This window comes from Meleagris gallopavo, chromosome 2 (assembly GCF_000146605.3).
Source record: "Meleagris gallopavo isolate NT-WF06-2002-E0010 breed Aviagen turkey brand Nicholas breeding stock chromosome 2, Turkey_5.1, whole genome shotgun sequence".
In the NCBI taxonomy this organism is placed as follows: Eukaryota; Metazoa; Chordata; class Aves; order Galliformes; family Phasianidae; genus Meleagris; species Meleagris gallopavo.
The window spans coordinates 52,744,553-52,766,941 of NC_015012.2; the positions used below are offsets into that span (position 1 = coordinate 52,744,553).

General features: G+C 38.2%; 1 protein-coding gene across 2 annotated transcripts; it reads left to right on the forward strand.

Annotated features, from left to right (window-relative positions):
- Positions 1-1,070: 1,070 nt before the first annotated feature.
- SYTL3 (synaptotagmin like 3) lies at positions 1,071-21,929 on the forward strand. 2 transcript variants are annotated; one of them, XM_010707276.3, is made up of 13 exons: positions 1,071-1,213; positions 3,717-3,768; positions 5,134-5,200; positions 5,782-5,854; positions 8,869-8,993; positions 11,309-11,452; positions 14,210-14,388; positions 16,058-16,160; positions 18,045-18,215; positions 18,400-18,514; positions 19,427-19,535; positions 20,150-20,245; positions 21,401-21,535. In XM_010707276.3, the coding sequence occupies exons 1-12, from the start codon at positions 1,099-1,101 to the stop codon at positions 20,211-20,213; spliced, it is 1,317 nt and encodes a 438-aa protein (XP_010705578.1). In that variant the 5' UTR covers positions 1,071-1,098; the 3' UTR covers positions 20,214-20,245; positions 21,401-21,535. The 2 variants fall into 2 exon arrangements, with proteins under 2 accessions (XP_010705578.1, XP_010705577.1); XM_010707275.3 differs by having other exon boundaries at positions 1,084-1,213; positions 20,043-20,245; positions 21,401-21,929.
- The last annotated feature ends 460 nt before the right edge of the window (positions 21,930-22,389 follow it).

Below are 22,389 nucleotides of genomic sequence, written 5' to 3' on the forward strand. Positions count from 1 at the left end.
AAAAAGAAAAAAGAAAAAAAAAACAACCAGAATTTACATTTGATCTTATTTAATCATGGTGCAAAGTTCATTCAAACAGTCAGGCTCCTTCAGTTACCTGCAGTGAGCCTTGCATCAAGGCTGCAAATCTTAGCGAATGCAGCTGTGTTGTAAGCACTAGTCAGCACCTTCTGCTTATTCTGGTGAGGGGAAGAACGATGACTAAGAAATGGAAGTGCTGATTTCACATCCTGAGTGGCCATACTTTTAAATCTTGGGTACCACAAGAGTAATAAGTAAAGTAATAGAAGAGTTCTGCAGCTTCAAAATTGATGCATCTCGTAGAAGTGACTGAAAATGCCAAATCAGGTAGTGCTTGCACTAGGGTCAAGAAGGCTGAAGGTGGCTGTGTCACCTTCCTTCTACATAGACCTAGAGAGTACAGTACACTGTGTTAAATACAGCAGTTAAATACTTTTTTTTTTACCTTTTTAATAATGGATGGGTTCACATTGCACACTTTATCTAATTCAGTTGGAAACTACAAATACAGGAGTCAAATCTGCTGAAATTCTGCTCTTGACAGCTATTTCATCTGACATAATTTTATATACATTAATCATTATCTAATACTGTGATCCACTTACGTATGAATCACACTGCCATCACTGATATTAGTCTCTTCAACATGAAGAGAAATGAGCCACAAATCCATCATTCCACCATAGAAGTGAAGAAAGACTGTTTTCTCTCCTGCTTCAGAATTGTTGAATTCGGTATGTACTTCCTGGTAACTATCCCAAGTTGTGCTCAGGAGCGTATCCTGTCATAGATTCTTTTCCCCATCTTACAAGGCTGCGCGAGTGCCTGGAGCTACATTGCAAATAGTTTGTATAAGCTGGAATGGACCTAGGATTCCGGGCTTCAGAGCAGAATTGATTGCTTTTGGTGAGTTGTTCTACATAGCAAAAATGAGGAGAGTAAGAAAGGAGAGAGAAGTCATTTGTTTGCAGATCCACAACAAAGTCGGTCAGTGTGAGCAGTCATGAAGTCCTAGTTTTCTGGTAGGATTAAGAAGGACTGTTGAATTATTTAAGTGCTTATTAAACAGTTAGAGAAATGCACTTTTTGGAAAATGATGATTCAAATGTCTTTTTCTTGTTTTTCAGAGATGTGAAAGTAAAGGCTGGTGAATGGTTCTTTGAAGAACGAGCAAAGAAATATCCAAATGAAGGTAATACTGGAACAAGCCATGCTGTGCAATTTGTAGTCCTCATCTAAGTGAAACCCAGAATGTAGTCTACCACCGTATTTACTGCTTCAGACGTTTGGTGGAAGATCTCTCAAGCATTATCTTGCCTTGTTTGTCTATACGCTAAATGAAGCATGAACACAAGCTAGCAGGTAATGCCTGAAAGTACAATTTATTTTGTGTGAATAATGAAAATAAGAAAATTATTGACCGTACCAATTTGAATTGATGAGCACATGAGGCTACTAAGAAATACAGTGACACATGAAATAAATCTGAAACTGTTAAAATCTGTGTGGAGGAAAGAAATGATCTTGCATCCATTGTTTAAGTTAGATCTTTGATTATTTTCACTAAGTTCCATTCCATCATTCCTTGAGTTTGAAATAAAGAAAAACATGTAGCTATAAATCAACAAAGGGCTAAAAACACCAGCTGTTTCTTTACTTTCAGCCAGCTGTGCGATTGCCTTCTGTTCAGTCTTTTCAGTGTGATTAAAAATACAAAGCATTAAAATAAATTACAGAGGATGTAGATGGGTTGCCCTGTGGCAAATGTGATTCACAAACCAAGGGGCTGTTGGTCTTCGTTTTTCACCCACAGTGACTAATAAGGTGGAAAGAATTTCCTTCATCTTTCCTTGAAGCTCCTCTTGAGATAGGTGGCTGTTTCCCTTTATGCCTGACTATTCCTTCATATTACAGTTTCTTTTCCAGTATTGTATCTTACCTAGGTTATCCCTATCTAGATAAGAATAGCTGGTAAAAAGGGAAGTGCTGGACCTTGAATATCTGTTGCTAGACCTGAATTGAAAGAAATGGATAAATGGAAGAATATAATCAGGCAAATTTTGAGTAGTATTCACCAAAGAACAGTTTTGGGAAATTGATCTATGGTGTCTGCTAAGACAATTAAAACAAACAAACAAATTGATTCCATTCTAGCTAAGACAATTTCTGATTTTAAAGTGCCAATTGTTTAAAGCACAATTGTACTCTGTGTCCATTATTAATAATTTTCCCTCATATTCTTTTCAGAAAGTCTGTAGTTGGTAATTTTAACAATCAGTTGGGAAATCGTATGTTTTCCTCAGAAGTAAACCTGGCTTTGCAAGATACTGAATGTCCTCACTTTGCATTGTCAGAGCTTTGTGGGTGCTTTGAAGCATTTTGCTTAGTTAGCCTAACAATAATGTTATTGAAGTTACAAGATTCTAAGGACGTACACGAGGTAAGCCTATAGGGCACGGTAAGTTTTGTTTGCTTCCTTTGATTAGACCAGCTGCTGTAGTTAAACGAGTTAACAAGTGGAAAACTTTCCAGCAGCTGCTTAGTTATGTATCCTTCAAGCCTTGAGAGACAGTGCCCCCTTCTGGTTGGATGGTTAAACGCGAGTGAAGCATTCTCTATCAACTGAGTTTGTTACAGTGAATTTCTCATGTTGCAGAATAATAATAATAAAAAAAAGTTGTATCTGAACTGCTTTCTATTAATTTTGTGTAACTTCTACCTAAAAATCATGTTTTCGTGAAAGTGATAGATTGCCTTCGCTGACCAGTCAGTTAAAAATCTAAGGAATCATTTAATGTTAAAATAAATCCAGATACTACTTATTAATGATAGAGCATTAAATCTAGAGTTCTGATTGAAATTTGTAACATCAGTAAGTTGGTATTGTTCCTACCACCACCAGAATGTGTTACTTACCTGTAAGGAATGTGATTAATTATGTTTTCAGCAAAGCATGGGTCACATGATACTGTTCTGCATTGCTGTTATTAGGAAAGATTAGTGATTAAAACCACTCCAGTGGTGGTTGTTGCACACATTTAGCCATTCTTTCTGTTTAGGGTCGCTCAGGAGCAAACTGCATTTCTATGAGCTTTCATTGTTTGTGCCTGGTGGAGCTCTTGCTCCTTGCTGTTTTTAACATTGTGGGGCTGCTTATCTGAGGAATGTGATATGGTTGCTATTTCCCTGTGGGGGGAAAAGGGTTTTGTTATCCAGTTCTGTAGGAACTGGAAGGGTGAAAGGAATTATCATAAGGTAGAAGAAATTACCATGTGCCTACTCTTGCAATATATCTTCAAGTTTTACCTAATGTTTGAATGCTATGGTTTAGTTATGTTCTCATGCACCATCAACCTCCTCAGGAGATTGAGGGCATTTGGCAACTTGAAGATGCCCATTGGCATCCTTATGTGATTGTCCTCAGGGTTTGCAAAGAGCATCTCTGAATATATCACCTGAAAAAGGAGAAAAGGTGAAATTGCAATAAAATTTGTGTTATAGGAGAGATTTATGTGTTGCCTTGGACGTATGTTGATTTATGAGATGGGGATTAATTGAATTGTGTACATTTGCATGTACACAAACTCCTGCAAATACAGGCTATTTCCTGAAAATAAACTGACTTGGAGAAAGTGCAGTGTAGGCATTAATAACTGCAGATGTTGCTAAGTGACTTCTTTTTTCCTCCTTCACAGGCAGGCATGAAACAGCTGGTGCAAAGCTCTTGAAATCTTATCAGAAACTGAGGTAATACTCATAAAAGGAGAAATGTTCTGAGGGCACTTTGCATAGGAAATAGAGCTGATTCATAACACGATATCACTTAGTATTCTTTTTATTATAAAGAACAAATTTGGGTATCTTTGGAGTACAAATGATAAAAAATATAGGAAAAAAAATGTGCACTCATCTCTTGGTAACCCATAGGAAGGGTCTCAATTTCAGAAAAAGAGTACTGTTTTTAGAGTAATAGTTTCTTATTGATTGGAAATGAAGGAATGTGCAGGATTTTTGTTAGATTTTCTTATATCTTTTGTGTACCTATTTTCCTGGTTGTTCAAATTTACCCACTTTTAGTAATTTTTGCCTCATCTTTTAGGTATAAAAGCAATAATGTTTATATTTTCTCAATGTCAGACTTTCCTGCTTTGATAGCTTTAGAATGAATATGAGACAAGAAGCTCTATATTCAGGAGAGTGCATCCCTTCTACTTTATACTAAATAATCCATTGATGGTTTGAAGGCCTAAGCATAAGCATGCTCAAATTATCATTAGTGATATATAATGGAATAACAATCTAGTTTAAATGGTATTGTAGAAAATAAACCCTATTCTTTTTTGTTATTGTTCTTAAGAAAGATACAAAGAGGTTACATCAATTTTATGAGAACTATCTGGCAAATCATAGATGCATGAGACAGAAACTTATAGATAGCTATCTATGATCCTAACCAGTGCAACATAAGTACTTGCCTTTGCCTAGATACAGCATATGTGAAAGGGAATCAAAAGGAAGTTTGCTGGCTGCCCTTCGGGTCTGTGATTGTGCTGTGAGAACAGACTGGAGTCACATTTAAGTATTTATTTATTTACAGACCAGGGCTATTTACAACAGATGAAATGGCTGGAATGCTGTAAAAGATCTCAAACAGCCCAGGACACAGGCAAGGGAAGGATCCTTATAGTATTGTGAATAAAGATAACTGCTTTCTGAAAACATATCTGAAAGAAAAATGGGGCATGTAGCACAGGAATTGCATTTCAGTGCTTGGGACTCAGATTGTGCTGCCAGCCAAAAAAAAGTCTAGAGAATCTATCCTGTGTTATATATTTCCTACAGTATTAAGTTGACAGTTCTGCCTAGAGCAGCCCAAGATTGAGGAGAAAGAAAGGCAGACTTAATTCAGTCTTTCTTTGTAAGAATTCTTATAAAGTCTTTCTTTATAAATTCTTATAAAAATAAAAAGCCTGTCATGCAGCGGAACCTAGACCTTCAGATTTTACAGGAAAGGCAGATAATAAAGATACTGAGCATGTATTTAGCTTATTTTTCAATGTATTAGCATGAGATATTAATTTTTGCACTGTTTTTTGTCTCTTAACTTTCTAGTAAAATTTCTGTTGTACCTCCAACTCCACCTCCTTACACTGAGTCCACAGCAGGAAGTGACGCAAAGGTAAACATAACATACACTTGTGCAAAATATACGTAGATGTTCATGCACCTCTCATGCTTCCATTCATATGTAATGGCCAGCTAAAGGGATGCAGTAGGCAGTGATAAATGCTGTAACGTCATACTGCCACGTAAATGTTCTCTTGTTGCTTTTTATTTTCCCCTCATGCTGCATTGGTAATAGAAGAAAGGTTAGACTCTATCATGAGAGATGTTTTCAGTTCAATTCCAGTTTTTGAGGGAAGTGATTAACCTCCTACTTCGTGTTTGTGTCTGGAGTACTGTATCTGAGTTTTGGGTACTTCACTGAAGAAAAGATGTTGATCAACTGGGAACATGTTTAGCAGGGAGGCACCAAGAAAGCTCAAGCACTTGTCCTGTAGAGAAAAGCTGCTGGACCGGAGCTTGTTCAGCCTGGGGCAGAGATGGCTTTATTGGATCCTGCATTTATTACCTGTTGGCTGGGGTTTAGCAAGGTAACAACGCTAGGCTCTTCTCAGCAGTACATAGCAGGAGGAGGAAACTGTATAACAGCAAATACTTTGTGCTTGCTTTCTTACAGTTGAACTTTTCCATTTGCAGGAACTTGGACAGTCTAAAAGTTTTAATAAATCTGTGGAAAACTTGTTTTTGTCTCTCACAACACACATAAAGAGTAAGTAGCTTTCACTGTTTTGTACTCTAGGATAACATTGTTGAGCATTTCAAATTTTTTTTTGTCCAAATTGTTGGCCATAAGACAGTTATAAACAAAGGATATTGACTACTTGCCTATTGCCAAGACTGAGCCAATCAGAAAAATAAAGCAGTAAGCTATGTTACCAACCAAGAATGCTTTTCTTATAAAGATGCAAGAAGACTGCATTATTTTTAAGTTTAGTGGATGTTCAAATGGAGTACCTTTAACTCCATTCATATATGCTGCTTGCTGTTCTTTAGGTTGCAGACTATGTATGTATGTCTATGCAATGGGGGCAGCCCTGTGTTTGTGATGAGGATATTAAAGGCATCGATGACGAAAAATACCTCCGAGTTCTGTGGAGATTACAGGAGCTTGCAGATTTGCATGCATTTGAATCGACCTTAGTATTTTCCGTTAACTCCATTTTTGACAACTCAAATATAAGATTAGATCTCAATAAATTTGGCTTTAGTATCTTTCTACTTTTCATCCTCTTATCTTAGCCATTGAGTGCCATTTCCTCTTCCATCCATCAAAAAGGCCTGTTCTGTTTTCCATAACTACACAAATTTAATGTTGTATCTATATGAATACATAGTAAAGCTATGCAAGGTACAGTATCTTTCTCCTGAACAAAAGTTTGGTGCAGGGTGCAATAGGATGCTTTGTCACTGGAAGCGTGTGGCTAAGGCAGCACTAAATTGAATGTGAATAAATGTATCCTATTAGTTTACAGTCTGTTTGTATCACACAGTTACCGTACTGCAGTCCAAAACCCTATCAGGACCACAGCAAGTTACTTTAATAGTTCACTTTTACTAAAAGGAAGGTCCTACTTTCTCCCATCTTTCCTCTGTTGTGTATCTGACCTCATGCTGCTATTGCTTAACCTAATTAACCAGTGTTTCTGGACCTCTCTGGAAGCCAATTAAAAGAGCAGACCACTAACCTAGGCAAAACAAATGGGTACTTCTCTGCTGGTTATTGAGTTAAATTGACTGAAGTTAGAGTTTATAAGATGGAGCCCATGCAACAGAGGGTGCTGGACCCATGTGGCCAGGAGTCAGGGAGGGAAGAGCTGCAGTTACAGAGTGGGGGGTGGCAGCAGGTTGTTAGGTCAGCTCAGTTGTATCTGAAGCCCCACTCAATTGATGTCATCTTCAGTTAGGATAAGATCCTTTTAATTTGTGAGAAAATAACAGGCTGGTTACAGTCACCAAAGTCAATAGTTAAAACATACAGAAACTCTAATAGAGGGAAGAACTTGGGCTTTGTGACTGAAGAAGCTAGCTTTTTCAGACAGTGTGGCCTTTCACTAAAACCTGGTACTGTGCTCATAAATGCTTTCAGTTACTAGTGTCTAAAATTAACACTCTCTCTCCTACTTAGAAATGTCTTGGATTGGCTAGGTTTTTATACACCTAGCTCTTACGTATTGCAGTAAATAAACCTGCAGAACCTAGTTCTGAATCTGCCTCTGATTCTGTCACCAGAGCTGGTGTTTGTGTATGTATGAGAGTAATATGAACAAAGGATTAGCAGTGCAGCTCAATGCCTCTGTTGCACAGTCTGCTCATGATGATGTTACCTCCCTGTTCTGGCATGGTTTGGCATCAACAGAAGATTATAATCTAATGGTTGATGCTGGTTGTGGTTTTACTTGCAGTGCAAAACTCCTCTTGGAACAATGTTCTCATCACACTAACCGTTTGGGTAGAAATGCCAAAGGAGAAACAGACCTGAAAAATAAAGATGCTTTTTTTTTTTTCTTTTCCCCCCGATAATCTGTTTCTTAACGTGTTCATTTTAAGAGAATGTGAGGAAAGTTTTTTGTTCAACTACTTAGATTATATTTATTCTTGGATCTCTCACTTCGGTCTCTTTCATGGTCTCTGTTCCCACTGTGTATCTAAAAACCTGATTTCACTTACAGTTGGAGATGACTTCATTGAGCTTACTTATAAATATGGCGCATGATCCCTTAATGGTGCACAGAATACAGTAAATATCTGGCAACTAATTGCTGCTAAGAGCAAAAGTAATCCAAAGTGGCTTTAAAAATCACACATAAGAGTGCCATTATTTTTGAGTACCGTATTAACATACTGTTTGCTGTCTGAGGTTCCTCCACAGAGATTTGTGTTATGGGAGGAACATTTATTTCTTGAGGATGAAGTAGATGTGATAGCTGTTTCATGCACCACTTCAAAGTTATTAATTCTTCATGAGAAACTAGCTAGGATTTATGACAAAGTGTCTGCTGCTATGCCTACTGATTTTAATCGCCAGAAATTGCTAATGACTGCTGCCCTTCCCTGTAAATGAAGTTCTGACTGTACCCTGAGGAATAAGAAACAAAAAGTGGTGCACTAAATGTCCAATTGTCCCATAGATTTATTTGACAATACACTAGATGTAGTTGAATTAGCACTTATATGTGGATGTAAGCTTATCCTTATAAGTAGTGTTATTGAAGTCAACAAGGGCTACTTCTCATCTTGAGTAGTATATGTGATTTGGGATCAGAGTCCATCATCTCTGTTGTTCATGTTTTGAATTAATTTCTAAATATTTTTCAGTGCCTCTGCTTTCTAATTTCCATTATCATGTTCACTACATGTTGTTATAATGATCTTACTTTTATCCTGAACCCACATAAATACTTAATAAACACAAATCAAATGGTATATAGGAACTGTAGTAGCTATTTCTGTTAGAAGACTGTATTTGATAGCATGAAACAATTTCTTGCAGCAGCTGTAGTGAAAGGAAACGAAGACTGTAATTTCTGGTCAAAGTAGCAGGAAAGATTCAGGCAAGCAAATTATAATGAGACAAAATGAGTATATGCCATCCCATTTGTTTCTTATTAGGAGTTCTGTAGCAAAACTCTAGGATAAAAGTTTGAAAGTTACATTGTTTGTCTTTAAATCTAAAAGATTGCTAGCAGTGTTTGTTCTAGTGGCTTCTTTTTGTATTCATTTCAGAAATCTCCAAGTCCCAGAATGATATGGCTGACAGAAGTCTGCTAACGACAGATTATGGACATAATGTGGAAAGAAGGAAGCAAAGGAGGAGCCAGTCTGACACTGCCATCAATATTACAAGCAGGGTATCCAAATTGCTATACACAAACTCTAGCTGCAAGAGCTGTTTCAGGAGTAGAATTCAAGAATCGTGACTTGCATGCTGGGAATTTACTTTTATTTATGAGCAAGGCTTTAGCTAATGTTCACTAACTGTAGCTAGAACTCTGATTCCTCACATGACTTTTGACTGAGTCTCCATACTTGGTCTCAGCCCGGATCTGAAATGTTAACTGGGATTTTACAAAGACCATCACATGGGGAGAGAGTGGGTTGCTTTTCTCTCAGGTGCTCATAGCCTGTGTTGAGACTAATTGTCATCTGCTCTATGGGACTGTTAGACTATGCAGAAGTTCTCTGTTTTTTGTCCAGGGTTGCCTGATCCCAGGTGTAGAATCGCACTTACCTTTATTAACATGTCAGAAAGAACTTTCATTTTTCAGAGAATTAATTGAATTCCCCCCCCCATAGAGTATGCACATTTCTCCTAGGAGTGTCCAGGAAATAATAGATGTAGCTGCCCTTTTGATTACGTAGGGTATAAGACTGGGGCACCGCTTTGGTCTAAAGGGCAAGATCTGTTTCTCATGTAAGGTTTCCGTATTTATGGTATGCTCTCAGCTTGATTCCTTTAGATTAATGTTGAAAGAGATTACAGTTAAATTCAATAATAGAAGAAAAAAATAATGCAATCTCAACCACTGCCAGCAAGCCTAAAGACTGAATTTATTGAATAGCATTTTCTATGGCCTCCCATTATCAGCTCTTTAAGTTCATCAAATGAATCTAAGGAATTAAGTTCTATTATACATAACTCACTGAAAAAACAAGCAGGCTTTAGAAGCTGTTTGCGGTCTGTTTGTACCTGTGGGTTACTGCTCCTGTGACAGTAGATGTGTACTGTTGCAGAGTTAGGGCTGGATGTGAGTCTTGCTTATGATCTGATGCTAAGCTTAAGCACTGGTATTTATTTTGCACTTATTTTCTGCTTAACAGAGAAGTCTTTCCAATTTAAGCAGAAGCTAAAATACAGCATGAAGCAGTTTGCTTTGGTTAGGGAGTGAAACTGGTGTTTCAGATTTTTTAAAAACCAGGCAAAAATCTCACTGCTGAGAAATACTTTGTTTTCAGGTTATCTTTTTGAATCTATATCTTGGATACGTTTTCTGTCTTTTTCCTTCTTGTAAGGAAACTTAATTAATTCCTACATTCATTTGTAAGGTACAGCAGTTTTTACACATAACAATTTCTGTGTGTTATAATAACAGCATACTGCTTTGGATTTTCTATGTCCTGTTTTTTCAGAAGTAGTCTCAATATGTTAACTGTCTCTGACTGTTCTCATCCTTTAGTTCTTTCTGCTGGTGGTGCAGGAGAGTTTCCTAGGTCTGTTAAATGTATACAATCTTTTTTTTTCCACGCAGATAAATCCTAATCATTTTGTTGATTCAGTCACACTATCATCTTTCTAGTCTTTTGGGTAATCCTTGTCATACATGTTGTTTTCTTAGATTCTAACCCTAAAATTTCTCAGCTCACTCTCTTTTGAACCACGAATGCCCTTTTCCTAAGTTTTATTGTTCAGGGATAATGCTGTGTCACAGTGAGCCATATGTGCCAGTCTTCCTGCACTTCATTCTATTAAGTCTATTATTATTTGTAACGGGGGTGGCTGAAAGTAAATCTCAAGGTGTTCTGCTACTACATTTCTTTTTCTGCCAATTATCAGTGTTTTTGTGGGAAGAGTGAGGAAGTGAATGGTCTTAAAATCAAGAAAAAATCAGAAAAAAAAGATCTTTTTTTCTGTAATGAAAGCTAAATAAGAACTTGTCAGTCTGCTTCTATTTTCAGGTTTCTTTCAACCTACATTCATTCTTGCATAAATAGACGTGGGCATGTGTCATGCATTTTACAAAATACTATTTTCGTTTTCCTGAGGCAAGATTTTTTTTTTCCTTCCAAAATTACTGTTTTGTTAAAGACTAGTAAGGTCTTTTATTGATATATTACTACTTCTGGTATGTTATTTGCAGACTGTGATTAGCAATTGCTGTGGTAGTGAACCACAGCTTAGCTGGTGGCGTGTTGATTTTAAAGAATTATGGATGTAACGAATGTACTGCTAGCTGAAATGGGCATGTTGTAAGTCAACATTTAAATGAAGTTGCTACATTTATCTTGGAAGTGTGCCATCTGTGTGACATCAATCAACATGAGTTGTAGATATTTACTTAATTTTTGTGTGATACCATTCTGAAGGAACTGAAGCTTTTCTCTTTATTAAAAAACAAACAAACAACAACAAAAAAAAAAACAAAATAAATTGTTGAATCTCTTACAGAAGAAAAGTGTACCCAGTCTTCAAGATCTCTTCTATGGGGCTCAAAATGATAATGAAATTCTTACCAAAAGGAATTGCAAGCAAGAGGAAGACATAACAACCAGTCCCACAAGTGATGCTGTTTTCTGTGATGGCAGGAAACATGTAAGTTTAAGTGTGAAGCACAACAGAACAGGTACCAAATGGAGATCGATGTAAAAGCTAAGATATTGATTTATATTACAGAACGTAAGAATTTTACTTGGGTTTCTTTCTGATAAAATGCTTTTAGCAAGGTCATTGTAGAAACACTGAACTATTCACAGCACAAGCCCAATAAAATTAATAACAGATAATTGGTAGATGGGTATAGTCATTAATAGTGAATAACTAATATATCAGGTTCCTCTGAGTTTTGCAAATTCAGCTAACGTTCTTTCCATTTTGTGTTTAGTGTTGAGATCCTGAACATGATTCTTTCTAGACTAGTAGCTAGCTTCTTTTTCTTATTACTTCATTTAACAGAAGGCTTTTGTTATTCTGCAAGAGGTGTGGTAATGCAAATACCAGTGGAAATTCAAATGTCAGAACTTTGGTGAATGAAGAGAAAACTGGAAGTTAAGGAAGTCAGGGGAACAGCTGATAGGCTTAGAGGATGCTACTGAAACTTCCTCTGATGGATGGCATTTTGAATACTGAAAATTACAGAGAAGGAAGCTAGTTGTAAATGAATTGAGTACATCCTTTAAAGTCTCTGTGATTAACCTTGGCAGCTAATTTCTAAGTATTAGTGATGAGGTTAATCAGGGTGAAGCGTCCAAAGAATCTGTGACTGATCTTGTAAAGAAGAGAACTAAAATGGCTTTTGAGGAATCAAAATTAAACCAGCCTGCTCACTTCACAGGGGATAAAAAACAAGGATTTTGACTCTTTTCATGTTTACTGAGCTGTGGAGGCTGAGGTGTTGCACTGACAAATGAACAGTGCTTTTGGGGGACACTTGTGATTCTACTGGCAGCCGTTTGTACTAGGCTATAGACAACCACAATCCAGTTTTAATTGTAAAATTCCTCTTATGGGTAAATGTTTGTTGTTGATGACTGCTCCATGAAAATGTCTTCTAAAACATAGTGTGATATTATTTCCAGTCATGCCAGCAGGAGTGCAGTACATAACTCATTGCTAAGTCCTTGGTCCTTGTTTACAAAGCAAAAGTATGAGTGATATCTACAATGACTTTATATATATATATATATATATATAATAAACATGATTTCTGATCAGGTGGGAGATGAATGTAATGGCGTTCAATCCAAATATCATTAATCAGAATAGCTATCCAGGTTTTAAGAATATGAGGACCTGTGGAATAAATTTTGGGTCACGTACATAGAACTCCTAATAAGATACATGAGATAGAAATGTACATAGATTTTTTTTTTAGCTAAAGATTTTTGTGGAAAATAAACATTTTGGTCAGAATAAAACTATTTTATGTCAGGATATAAAAGAGCAGAACTGAACAAAGCTGCAAGGGAGATTGCACTAATACACATATTGTGGTGAGAGCAAGATTACGTGCAACTTGCATCAGGTCACAACAGCCCTAACACTTGTGACTTCCTTAATAAGCACTCTGATCCTTGTTCCATCAGGTTTGAGCTTATAAGATTGAGTTGATGGCTTCTTTAAGTAAGCTGTTGCCATGAATATTAAAATGACCAGTTAGCACATCTGCAGCATTGACGAGAACATTTTGGCAGGAGTGTCTGCACAGAAGAAAGATCTGATCTTATAAACACTGCTCTGCAGTCTTAGCTGCTGATTGTGCAATGCAGAACTCCTTGGTTAACCAACCCTGTGCGGGTTGGTGTTGTTTTTCAGAGGGAGGAGTGGTCTAATGCAGATACTTTAGCAATCTGGAACGATGTTACCATGAGATGAATCCCAACAACAAGCTTGTCCTCATGACATATGATATCTAAAAAGATGCTAGAGCTTATTTTGAAGAGCACCATTATAGATGAATGGAGACCAAATTATTCTGACCCGGTTGGCAGTTTGTTACAGTGAAGCCTGAATAGCACTAGCGAGTTATGTGTCTGTGCTGGGCCACAGAAAAGGCTGTAGTCTTCCTGTTTGTTTCAGTGTCATGACTTCTCTAAATGCTAGAAACAAATACTGCTTATATCTATCTGGACGGAGAGCATCCAAACCTTTCCCTGTAGGTGCATGTAGATGAAAGGAGAAACAAAGTGGCTGAGGTGAGCCAGAAAAAACCTCCCTAATGTGCTAACCCATGACAGCTGGATGTTTTTGTATATTAATATTTCCTGAGCAATCTGCTGCAATCTGTCATTTTTATATGGAACCGGGTGATCTTCTAGAGTGTTTACTGGTTGTGCACTGATGCTTTTGTTTTTTTAATATCTAATAGAACCTAGTATCTCAGGTTCTATTGTACTGATGCTGTAAGCATCAATAGCAGTCCAGATCTGTAATTTGTGTATTTGTAAATTTCGGAGATTTTTCTGTAACTGTCACTTGTGGACAGAACTCTCTTCCTTTCAGGTACTTAGCCCCTTTTATGATGGGAAACCACATAGCAGTTTTATTGGGAGACAATTTCTAGATCTAGAAATTACCTAAGAAAGTACTTAACTGTGAGTTAATGGAATTAGAATAATGAGTAGTAGAGTAGTGAGTTTAATAGAACAGTAGAATTGGGATTAGTTATAATTTTCAGGGCTTCTATGGAAGCAACGGAATGATTTTTTGTACATGTTACCCGAAATCTTCACAATTTCCAATAGCTGTGTAACAATAGCAATGTAGTCAAGGTAGTACTGACGTTTGAGGGAAATAAATGTCTTGTTCTCCTAGATCTGAAGCTACTTTTCTGAAACATTTGTCTTTTCTTAGGGGAGTTTGTATAGTCTTAACAGCACTTGCACTGAATCCGGCAACTTTGGCAAAGCGAATGTCACGGGAGAAATCGAGTTTGCCATAAGATACATCTTCAAGGCTTGCGTCTTAGAAATTTGTATCAGAGGATGCAAGAATCTGGCTTATGGAGAGGAGAGGAAGAAAAAATGTAATCCGTAAGTATTTTATAGAGAAGGAGAAAAAAACAATTTTAAGCAAAAAATAAGTTTTGCTTATTGTTTCAAAGGTACTTCCATATGCTATAATTGAAACGGATTCATATATGATGGCATGCTGTATTAAGACTTTCAGAACATCCAGTGCATATCTGCACTTTCTACCTCTCTTCACTGGAAAGCACACGTTTCATATTAGCACTACTTGTTCTCACAAATTTCTGCTATTAATTGTCTCTTTCCCTGCCTATGAGCAGGCAGTTGGTTATCTGTGTAGCTGATGAGCACCTCTGGATCTTGAGAGTGGCAGTTTAGATTCTAGCTATTAAGTTGTGCCTGCAAAATTAATAGACACACGGCTAAAATACGAGATGGAAAATTGAAAGGTGAGTCATATTACTAATTTATCTACTGACTCAGTGTGGGTTACTGCCAGACACATTGACTGCACACTCACCACTTCTATGCTTCCGCCTTCCTCATCAGTAAGAATGGAAATTTCAGATACTGCGACACTTCTTAAAGCTTAATGGTGCTCAATAATTATGTACTGCCGCAAGAAGCAGTATGCTTACTTCTGTGGATAAAATGACTAGTTGGATGGTTAAGCCTTGGTGATTTGTTTGTTTGTTACTAAATGATCTCTGACCACGAAGTAATGATTTGTGGAAAATCATCAAGCAGAATACCTAACTACATATTCTTGTCCCTGCTGTCACATGATTGCAGTCACTTTCACTCAGAAGGAATGTGGCTTTGCATATCTTGTGGAGGAAGCTCATAAAGATGAGCTTGGTGAGGAAAAGAGCCTTGCTGAAAAAACAGCTCATGGAGCAGGACTCTGGGAGTGCTTCAGGAGTGGGTCAAAGTTCTCCAAGTCCCCTGGTGATTTAGCAAGGCAAACAGTTGCAGGAAGCCTGAAAAGTGATGTGGGAAGAGCTGTGCAGTGAACATGATGTTCTCTAAGGGTATATATTCATGTATTCATATATTTATCTTGGTTTCCAAGCCAACACAAAAAGTACAGTCAGTGCATTTGACAGAAAAAGACAAAAACTACTGACAAACTCATAAGTTGTGTTTAAAACCTGTTGAATTGTTTAGCTGATTGACTAGTTTGAAGTCTGACTGCCTACTTCTTAATTAAATTGATAGGGGATGATGGAGTAAGAGGCTAAAAGTTCTTATACTTGTATATTTTAAAAAGTAGTTTTAACTATAGATAGGTTTGGAAAGAATAGGGAATGCTTGTAAGTTCTGCACTGATTACATGAGACTCTTATCTAAACTCTTTATTAATTAAGAGGTCATTTAAAAATTGGCTTAACTCATGTTATCTGAAACACGTACCACAAACACTGGTTTAAAAATTTGCCTGCCAGATTGTGAGCCATGACTCTCTATTGCTAATACTCATCAATTTTGAAGCTACAGCATAAACATGACCAATTATTCTCCTTAATATGGAGAATAATGCTTAAGTCATAATTTTTGAATGACCTAAACATGGGTAAGTGGTGTTGATGCTTGATATTGGTTCAACTCAGCTTCCAGAAGACTTTTTTAACTGTTTTTTGTTGAATCAACATTAAGGTAATTTCAAACACTTTAGTTGCTTTTCTACTAATCACCCTCTGGTCACTTTCTGTATGACCTCTCTATTCTCAAGGTATGTCAAGGTTTATTTACTTCCTGATAAATCTTCTCGGAGTAAGCGGAAGACAGCTGTCAAAAAGAACACAGTGGATCCAGAATTTGATGAGACTTTGAAGGTACTGTTTGCAGCTGTGTTCTGCTAAACGTGCTTTTCCATGGTAATGTCTCCTCCTCTGACGTACAGTCCTGTGAGTTCAGAAATGTCTTGGTGGGCCAATTCTAGAAGTCAGTGACAGCAGCCATTAAAAAATGATGGGTTTCTATCTGCAAATAGAATTTTGGAATTACATTAATAAATGGTGAACTCTCAGTTAAATCCGCTTTTGTGCGTGAAAACACTGAGTGAATGTGTTGCTCTGAATACCTTATGGCAAAAGCAAATTGTCTTCTATAGTGTCTTCTACAAGCTTATTTGGTGTGTTCAGGAACTGAGCGCATTGCAGAGCAGAGTTAACTTCATTCTGCTATCCCTTTCAATTGATACCCTTTTATGCAGTGTCCTTGGGAGCGTCTCTCTGCAGTTAGCTGAATGCTGACTGAATTCCACTTTGCTAAAATGTTGTCTGCTCCCTCTTCCCTGTGCAGCTGTTACCAGACTGTCTCTTTGGACTGTCTCATTTCAAACATTAGTAATTCCATCAGAGAACAGTAGGTATGATTTGAATTCATTAGTGCCTTACACTATTACTTTAGTAACCTTGTAATAACTTTGTGTAGAACATAGAAGCCATTATTCTAATTTCACAGACACTTAATGGGATGTGAAGCTGAAGCCAAGTACTGTCAGCAGACAGAGCTGAGATCAGTTTGGTTGTTTCCTGCTCCAGTTTTGTGCAGAGATCACTATAAACCCATCTCTTTGTGTGCATCAGTGAGCTGCAGCAGCAAATAAGATGATGTGTTCTTCAGTAACGCGTTGTAACAGGCAGGAAACAAAATTAATGGAGGGATAAGTTTATAATATTTCTCCTTGAACTACATGAAAGTTTCAGTATGTCTGAATATCAGGGCTTAAGTTGGGAGAAAAAAGTACTTGTCATTGAAATATTTGGTTCTTTTTTCATAGTTCCTTTTCAATGCCAGAGTAATGCAGAGCTGATAGGCAATGAGAGCCATATCCAAGCTGGCTATGTGAACATTCAGGTTAGTTAAATTAGAAATAATTTAAATTTATTTAAACACGCGGAAATGGTCAATTGAACACATGCCAGTGCAGATAAACTGCTCTTGAAAGCTGAGATCCAACTCAGTGGTATCTCTGGCTGCAAATCCAGACACCTGCACTTAGGAGGCTGTGTTAGTGAACAGCACTGGTGCTCTCAGGAGCCACTGGAGTGATTCAGGGCTGTTGTCCCATAGCCTACAGCCAGCTTATGATTCAGCACCTCAGTGCTGGTAGCAATGCCTGCAGCCATGCCATCGCCTCTGGCTTCCAGGTCAGCTGTAGGTGGTATCGTGCTTACCAATCCGTTGTGGGTATCTTAGATACCTAACAACACCTCAGAGGGCTCTAACTATGCTTAGGGAGTAGATCAAAGCTTTAATGACAGGTCTCCTGAACTACTTCCTTGCTCATACTGACTGCACTGAGTATGCCTCTGCTGACCAGAATGGAAGTTTTAGACCTTTGTTAGGTGTCTTGATCTTGAACTGACCTCCAACTGTAGCAGTTAAATTGTACTGGGAGTGTAAAATAGAAAAAAATGATGATTAAAAAAAAAAAAAACAACTATAAAATAGTCAAGAATGATTTAAGGATGTGGATTAATAATTAGCAGTGCAGGCCAAGGTATTTTTGGAATGTAGCTTTTTTTGCATTTGCATGGGACATTACTTTAGCATTTAAGGACTGAGGTAACAGGTAAATTGCAAAGCACATTCAGACAGCATAGTTCTGTCTGCATCCAGGTGCCTTCAGCCATGCTTTAGTTGGGCTGCCTGTGAGCGTCCTGTGAACATTCATCCTGTGCACTGCTTTTAAATGCTGTTTATCTTTCCAGTACAAGATTGAGCGCTCCCAGCTGGGAAGTCGGCAGCTTCAGATCTCTGTGTGGCATGCAGGAGCGCTCAAGTACAGGGTGTTTTTGGGAGAAGTGGTGATTCCATTGGCAGCGTGGAGTTTTGAAGATAGCTCAATGGAATCATTCAACTGGTACCAGCTCCAATCCAAGGTGATTGTTAATTTGTGCTTAGTTTTGTCTTAAGAAGTGGATGTAATGATCGTCCTTCTGAGGTCACTGGGGCAAGAATGCTGTCAATCCAGCCCTCAAATAAGACCTGCTACATATATAAATGAGCTGTGAGAATGAGGTGGAATAGAATGTAATTCTGATTTCTGTATGTCTCATTCTTCAGCATGAAAAGCCTGAAGATAATCTTATTCAATACAGTGGAGAACTCCTGGTGTCTGCAAGATTGTCGGTACCAGCCCAGTATAAAAATTTCCAGTTTGAAAGGTGGATGATGGAAGGTATAAAACATTCCAGTGTGCGTGAATTCCTTGGCTAGAAAAGAATTGAGACCAATGAAGAACTGACAGTTCTCATATGGAGTTTGTATGCAGTTTATAGTATATTATGTTTAAATTTTTTTACATTCCAAACATTCTCCAGCTACAACTTTTTGTTATTTTTAATGCCAGAAAAAAAGGAATCATTGTAATGCATCATACTGCAACCATTGAGATGTCTGGCAAGCTTGTGCTTATTGTGGTGTTGCTGGTACGCCTTACTCTGAAGGAGGTGCAGTAGTTTCATTGTCCGAGGTAGAGACTGCCAATTTAGGAAAAAGGTGGAAGGGAACGGCTCCAAAGATACCAAACAAGCATCCTTGGCTTCTCCCGTGGTCTCATTTTAGAGTGATGTTTCACTTGAAAGATGTTAGGTTCAAAATGTGCAATCAAGATTCAGTTCTTGGTGATGGATGACTTGCACGGTATGTTAAACACTGAAGTAGTGTATCAGATCAAGCATCTGCTGATGTAGAAATACAGACATTTTGAGGGCAGTGGATAGGTCAACCTCATTTCTTACCTCCCTGGTTCATGGTGAGATACATAAGGGTCTAGAGGTCCCGTAAAGCTGTGTTCAGGACCGTAGAACATGTAGAGACCAATAGAAAGACCTTAATTAGCTGTTAGATTAGTTCTACTGCCTCTTTTTTTCTGAATAACCCCTAAGCCACCAACTGGATTTCTTCTACTCTTCTTCCCTCTGCACTTCCATGTGTCCCTGCCCTGTAAATAGAACTGTAACAGAGCAGTGATTATCTTATGCAGCAGTGAGTCCTTATCAAAATTGTAATTTTTCTTTTTAATTAATGACATCTTATGTTATCAACTGAACTAACTGGTTACTTAATGTGATAACCTTTCCTGTTTCAGGAAAAAAAGACCAAGAATTTTCCAACTGCCAGCTTCAGGTTATGATATTTGGGGCCAGGAACTTGCCTGTGCTGAGATCTGCTGGAATGCTGAACTCGTTTGTTAAAGGGTACGTATGAGACTTAACGCTTCAAATGGAAAATAATACAAATATTCCTGTGCAGAGGTAAGAATTAGCTTGCTTTCAGCAGGGGACTGTTGTATGGAAATGGCACTGTCCACACTTGGTCAGACTTGTTCTTAGTGGTGCCAGTTCACACTTGAACATCTGCAGAATAGCGGCCCTCAGCAGGGCAGCGAGGTGTCCTGAATGCAACATCAGAGTTTGCTGTTGTCATTAAAATCTAGAGTCCACTAAGGATTCCTTTAACAGTCACTGACAACAGAGGAAAAGCAGATTTGGAGACCCACACTGAGGGCAGGATGAAAAAGCCAATCCCCAAAAGAAATTGAATAGCATCATGTTCTACCTTGTGCTTAAGCTATTTAAGGCAAATCAAAGGACCCTGCTTAGAGTACTGCAATCGTTCTGTTTTCTGATTGAGAAATACTGCTTGGATCAGTAAACTTGCTGAACTTGCATTTTATTTATTTTTTTGGGGGGTGGGGGGAAAAGCTGTCTTATCCTTTCAGACCAAGCAGAGTTAAAGCAAAAGTCACCTGTGGTGAAGAAAGAAGACTGTCCTCAGTGGAAACACTTGTTTGTCTTTGATGTTACCCCAGCTCAGCTACAGCAGTCATGTCTACACTTGACTGTCTGGGACCAGTCAACTTGTGGCTCACATGATCAGTTCCTAGGGGGAGCTAAGCTTGGTGCAAGTAAGTTCTTTACTGATAAAAGCTGACGGTGGAAGAAAAAGTTTATTTTACCTTCTAAACTATATTTGCACTGTGCTGTTACCATATGCCTGACATACAGCCCCCAGTCCGTGTCCTAAGCTACTTGCAATCTCAGGCTTTGATCCTGCTGGAAGCAATGCGTGTGTTTTAGTTCAGTCTGTGCAGAAGCTCCAGGTCATCAATGGGAACTGACAGCCAAAGCTATCTGTTAGCATGAGAATGTTCTGGGTCAGTGCTTGGCCCTGCAGAAGACAAATAGAGTAGGGAATGAAAGATTCATACAGAGCTCTAGCTGTAGTGATTCAAGACTTGTTCTTAAGTGGTTTTCTCTACAAATTGGCTGTTTTAAAAATGCTGTAAACTACATCAAAACTGAGTTCAAGAAGTAGCAGTCTATTAGAGTTCAATCTTGCTGATATTTGTGTTTATTTTATATTCACGTGTTATTCCAATAGAAGGTACAGAAAGTGAAGCTTGCTCAAAAGTCTTAAAGGAACTATTGCGTGTCCAAACTCTGGTCTAATGTAAAGAGAGAACTTTCTGAAGGCTGAGAAATGTACAGGAAATCCTTTGCTCAGTGACCAGGCCCCACTTAAACTAATTGTTGAACAGAGAAGTATTGCTACTTGATTGCCCAATGGGGTTTCTCATGTCTGCTTTCCCTGACAGTAAATGCCACTAGTAATATTATCTGCAGGCTTCCTCATGAGCTTTGTTTGGATGTTCCTAAAGCATTTGCCTTTCTGTTAGAGCTTCTTAGTGACGGCAGTTATCCATGCCCTCAGTCTAGCAATGCATTACAGTCACTGAAGATGAAGTGGCACCAACCTCTGCTACCACTCTTGGTTTGTACATTTGCTCCTTTACTTTTGGCTATGCAGCAAAAAAAGTTCTTTGCTGCAGACTGAGTTCTTCACTGAGCGATCCAAGTTTAACAGCATATAAATGATGCTTCAGAAGTGTAACTGCAGTTTATTGCAAATAAGACATAAAGAACTCCAGAACAGCTGAAATTGCCTAAGGACTGGGAGAAACAGCTTGTTTGTGCAGTCATTTAGGCCTGAACCTAATAAAATCTGTGGGTAAGATGAAGTGAAAAGCAGCCCTGTGACCTTGCATTTTGCTTTCTTGCAGAGCAATTGCTTGGTTTCGCAGACCCCATTTCTCCGTCAGTGCTTCAATGGGAAGAAGTGTTCCGCAGGCCAAACACGTGGATGGACTTTACACTTATACTGCATTCAAATATGGAAAACTTCAAATCTTGAATATAATGGCCTGCCTTCCCTTCTCAGAGGGTGGTATTTTGGGTTGGAGTGGTGCGTATGCATTCTAAGCTTGGTGAAAGGAGTATACAACAGTATCTACTTCTGTGTTTGGGGAACTGAGTTGTAAGTTTGAATGGTTGTGATACTGAAGGTTTTATTTCTCAAAAATCTAAAGCTTTGTTAACTTATCTTACGCTTCGCCTAGAGATAAAGATTATTATTGTTTCTCAGGAGTAACAAACTGAAAGGCATTATGCTGACAAGGCACTAATAGACAGATGGTATGCAGCTTTCTCTTTCTGGTGATAGAGCTACAGTTGTTCAAACACATTCCAGATAAGGAATATTGCATAGAGATAAATGATCATTTTCTTATTAAAAAATAAGTTATCATTTCACTCCAGTGTTCATGCTTTGTGACCAAAGGGAAATAAAAACTACCTCATCTCTTATTGCATAATTATAATAAGCAGCTTCAGAACTATCCCCAGTGCCAATACTATTGCTCCAAAAAACGATTTGGCCTGCATGCCTCACAGCTTTCTAATGTGTGCTGTGCTAACAGGTTAGTTATAAATTTTCCTTTGGTGGGAGGAGTGTGGCACATCAGCTAATAGAATAAATGCTGTTAGAGGAAGTTCCTTGTTTTTAGCATCAGCTGCTGTGAACTGGTGTTAACAAGTCAGACAGATCCATATGGTGTATGGCACAGCTCAGCTTATCACTTTTTCGTATGAACTGGTGGAAATGCACGCTTAAGGCTCAGCCACCCTGTCTGTTCCCTTTGCCTCCAGTGAAGGAGCGTGAGAGTCAGAAACCTCACCTATACAGCTTTACCTGGTGCTGCTGTTACTCACC

Bases quoted from the DNA above. Each gene is read 5' to 3' on its own strand.
- SYTL3 (XM_010707275.3), top strand. From the start codon at position 1,099: ATGCACTTTTTGGAAAATGATGATTCAAATGTCTTTTTCTTGTTTTTC. The intron at 19,536-20,042 runs GTACGTATGAGA...TGGGGGGAAAAG, and splicing joins CTGAACTCGTTTGTTAAAGG to CTGTCTTATCCTTTCAGACC. The intron at 20,246-21,400 runs GTAAGTTCTTTA...GCTTTCTTGCAG, and splicing joins GGGAGCTAAGCTTGGTGCAA to AGCAATTGCTTGGTTTCGCA.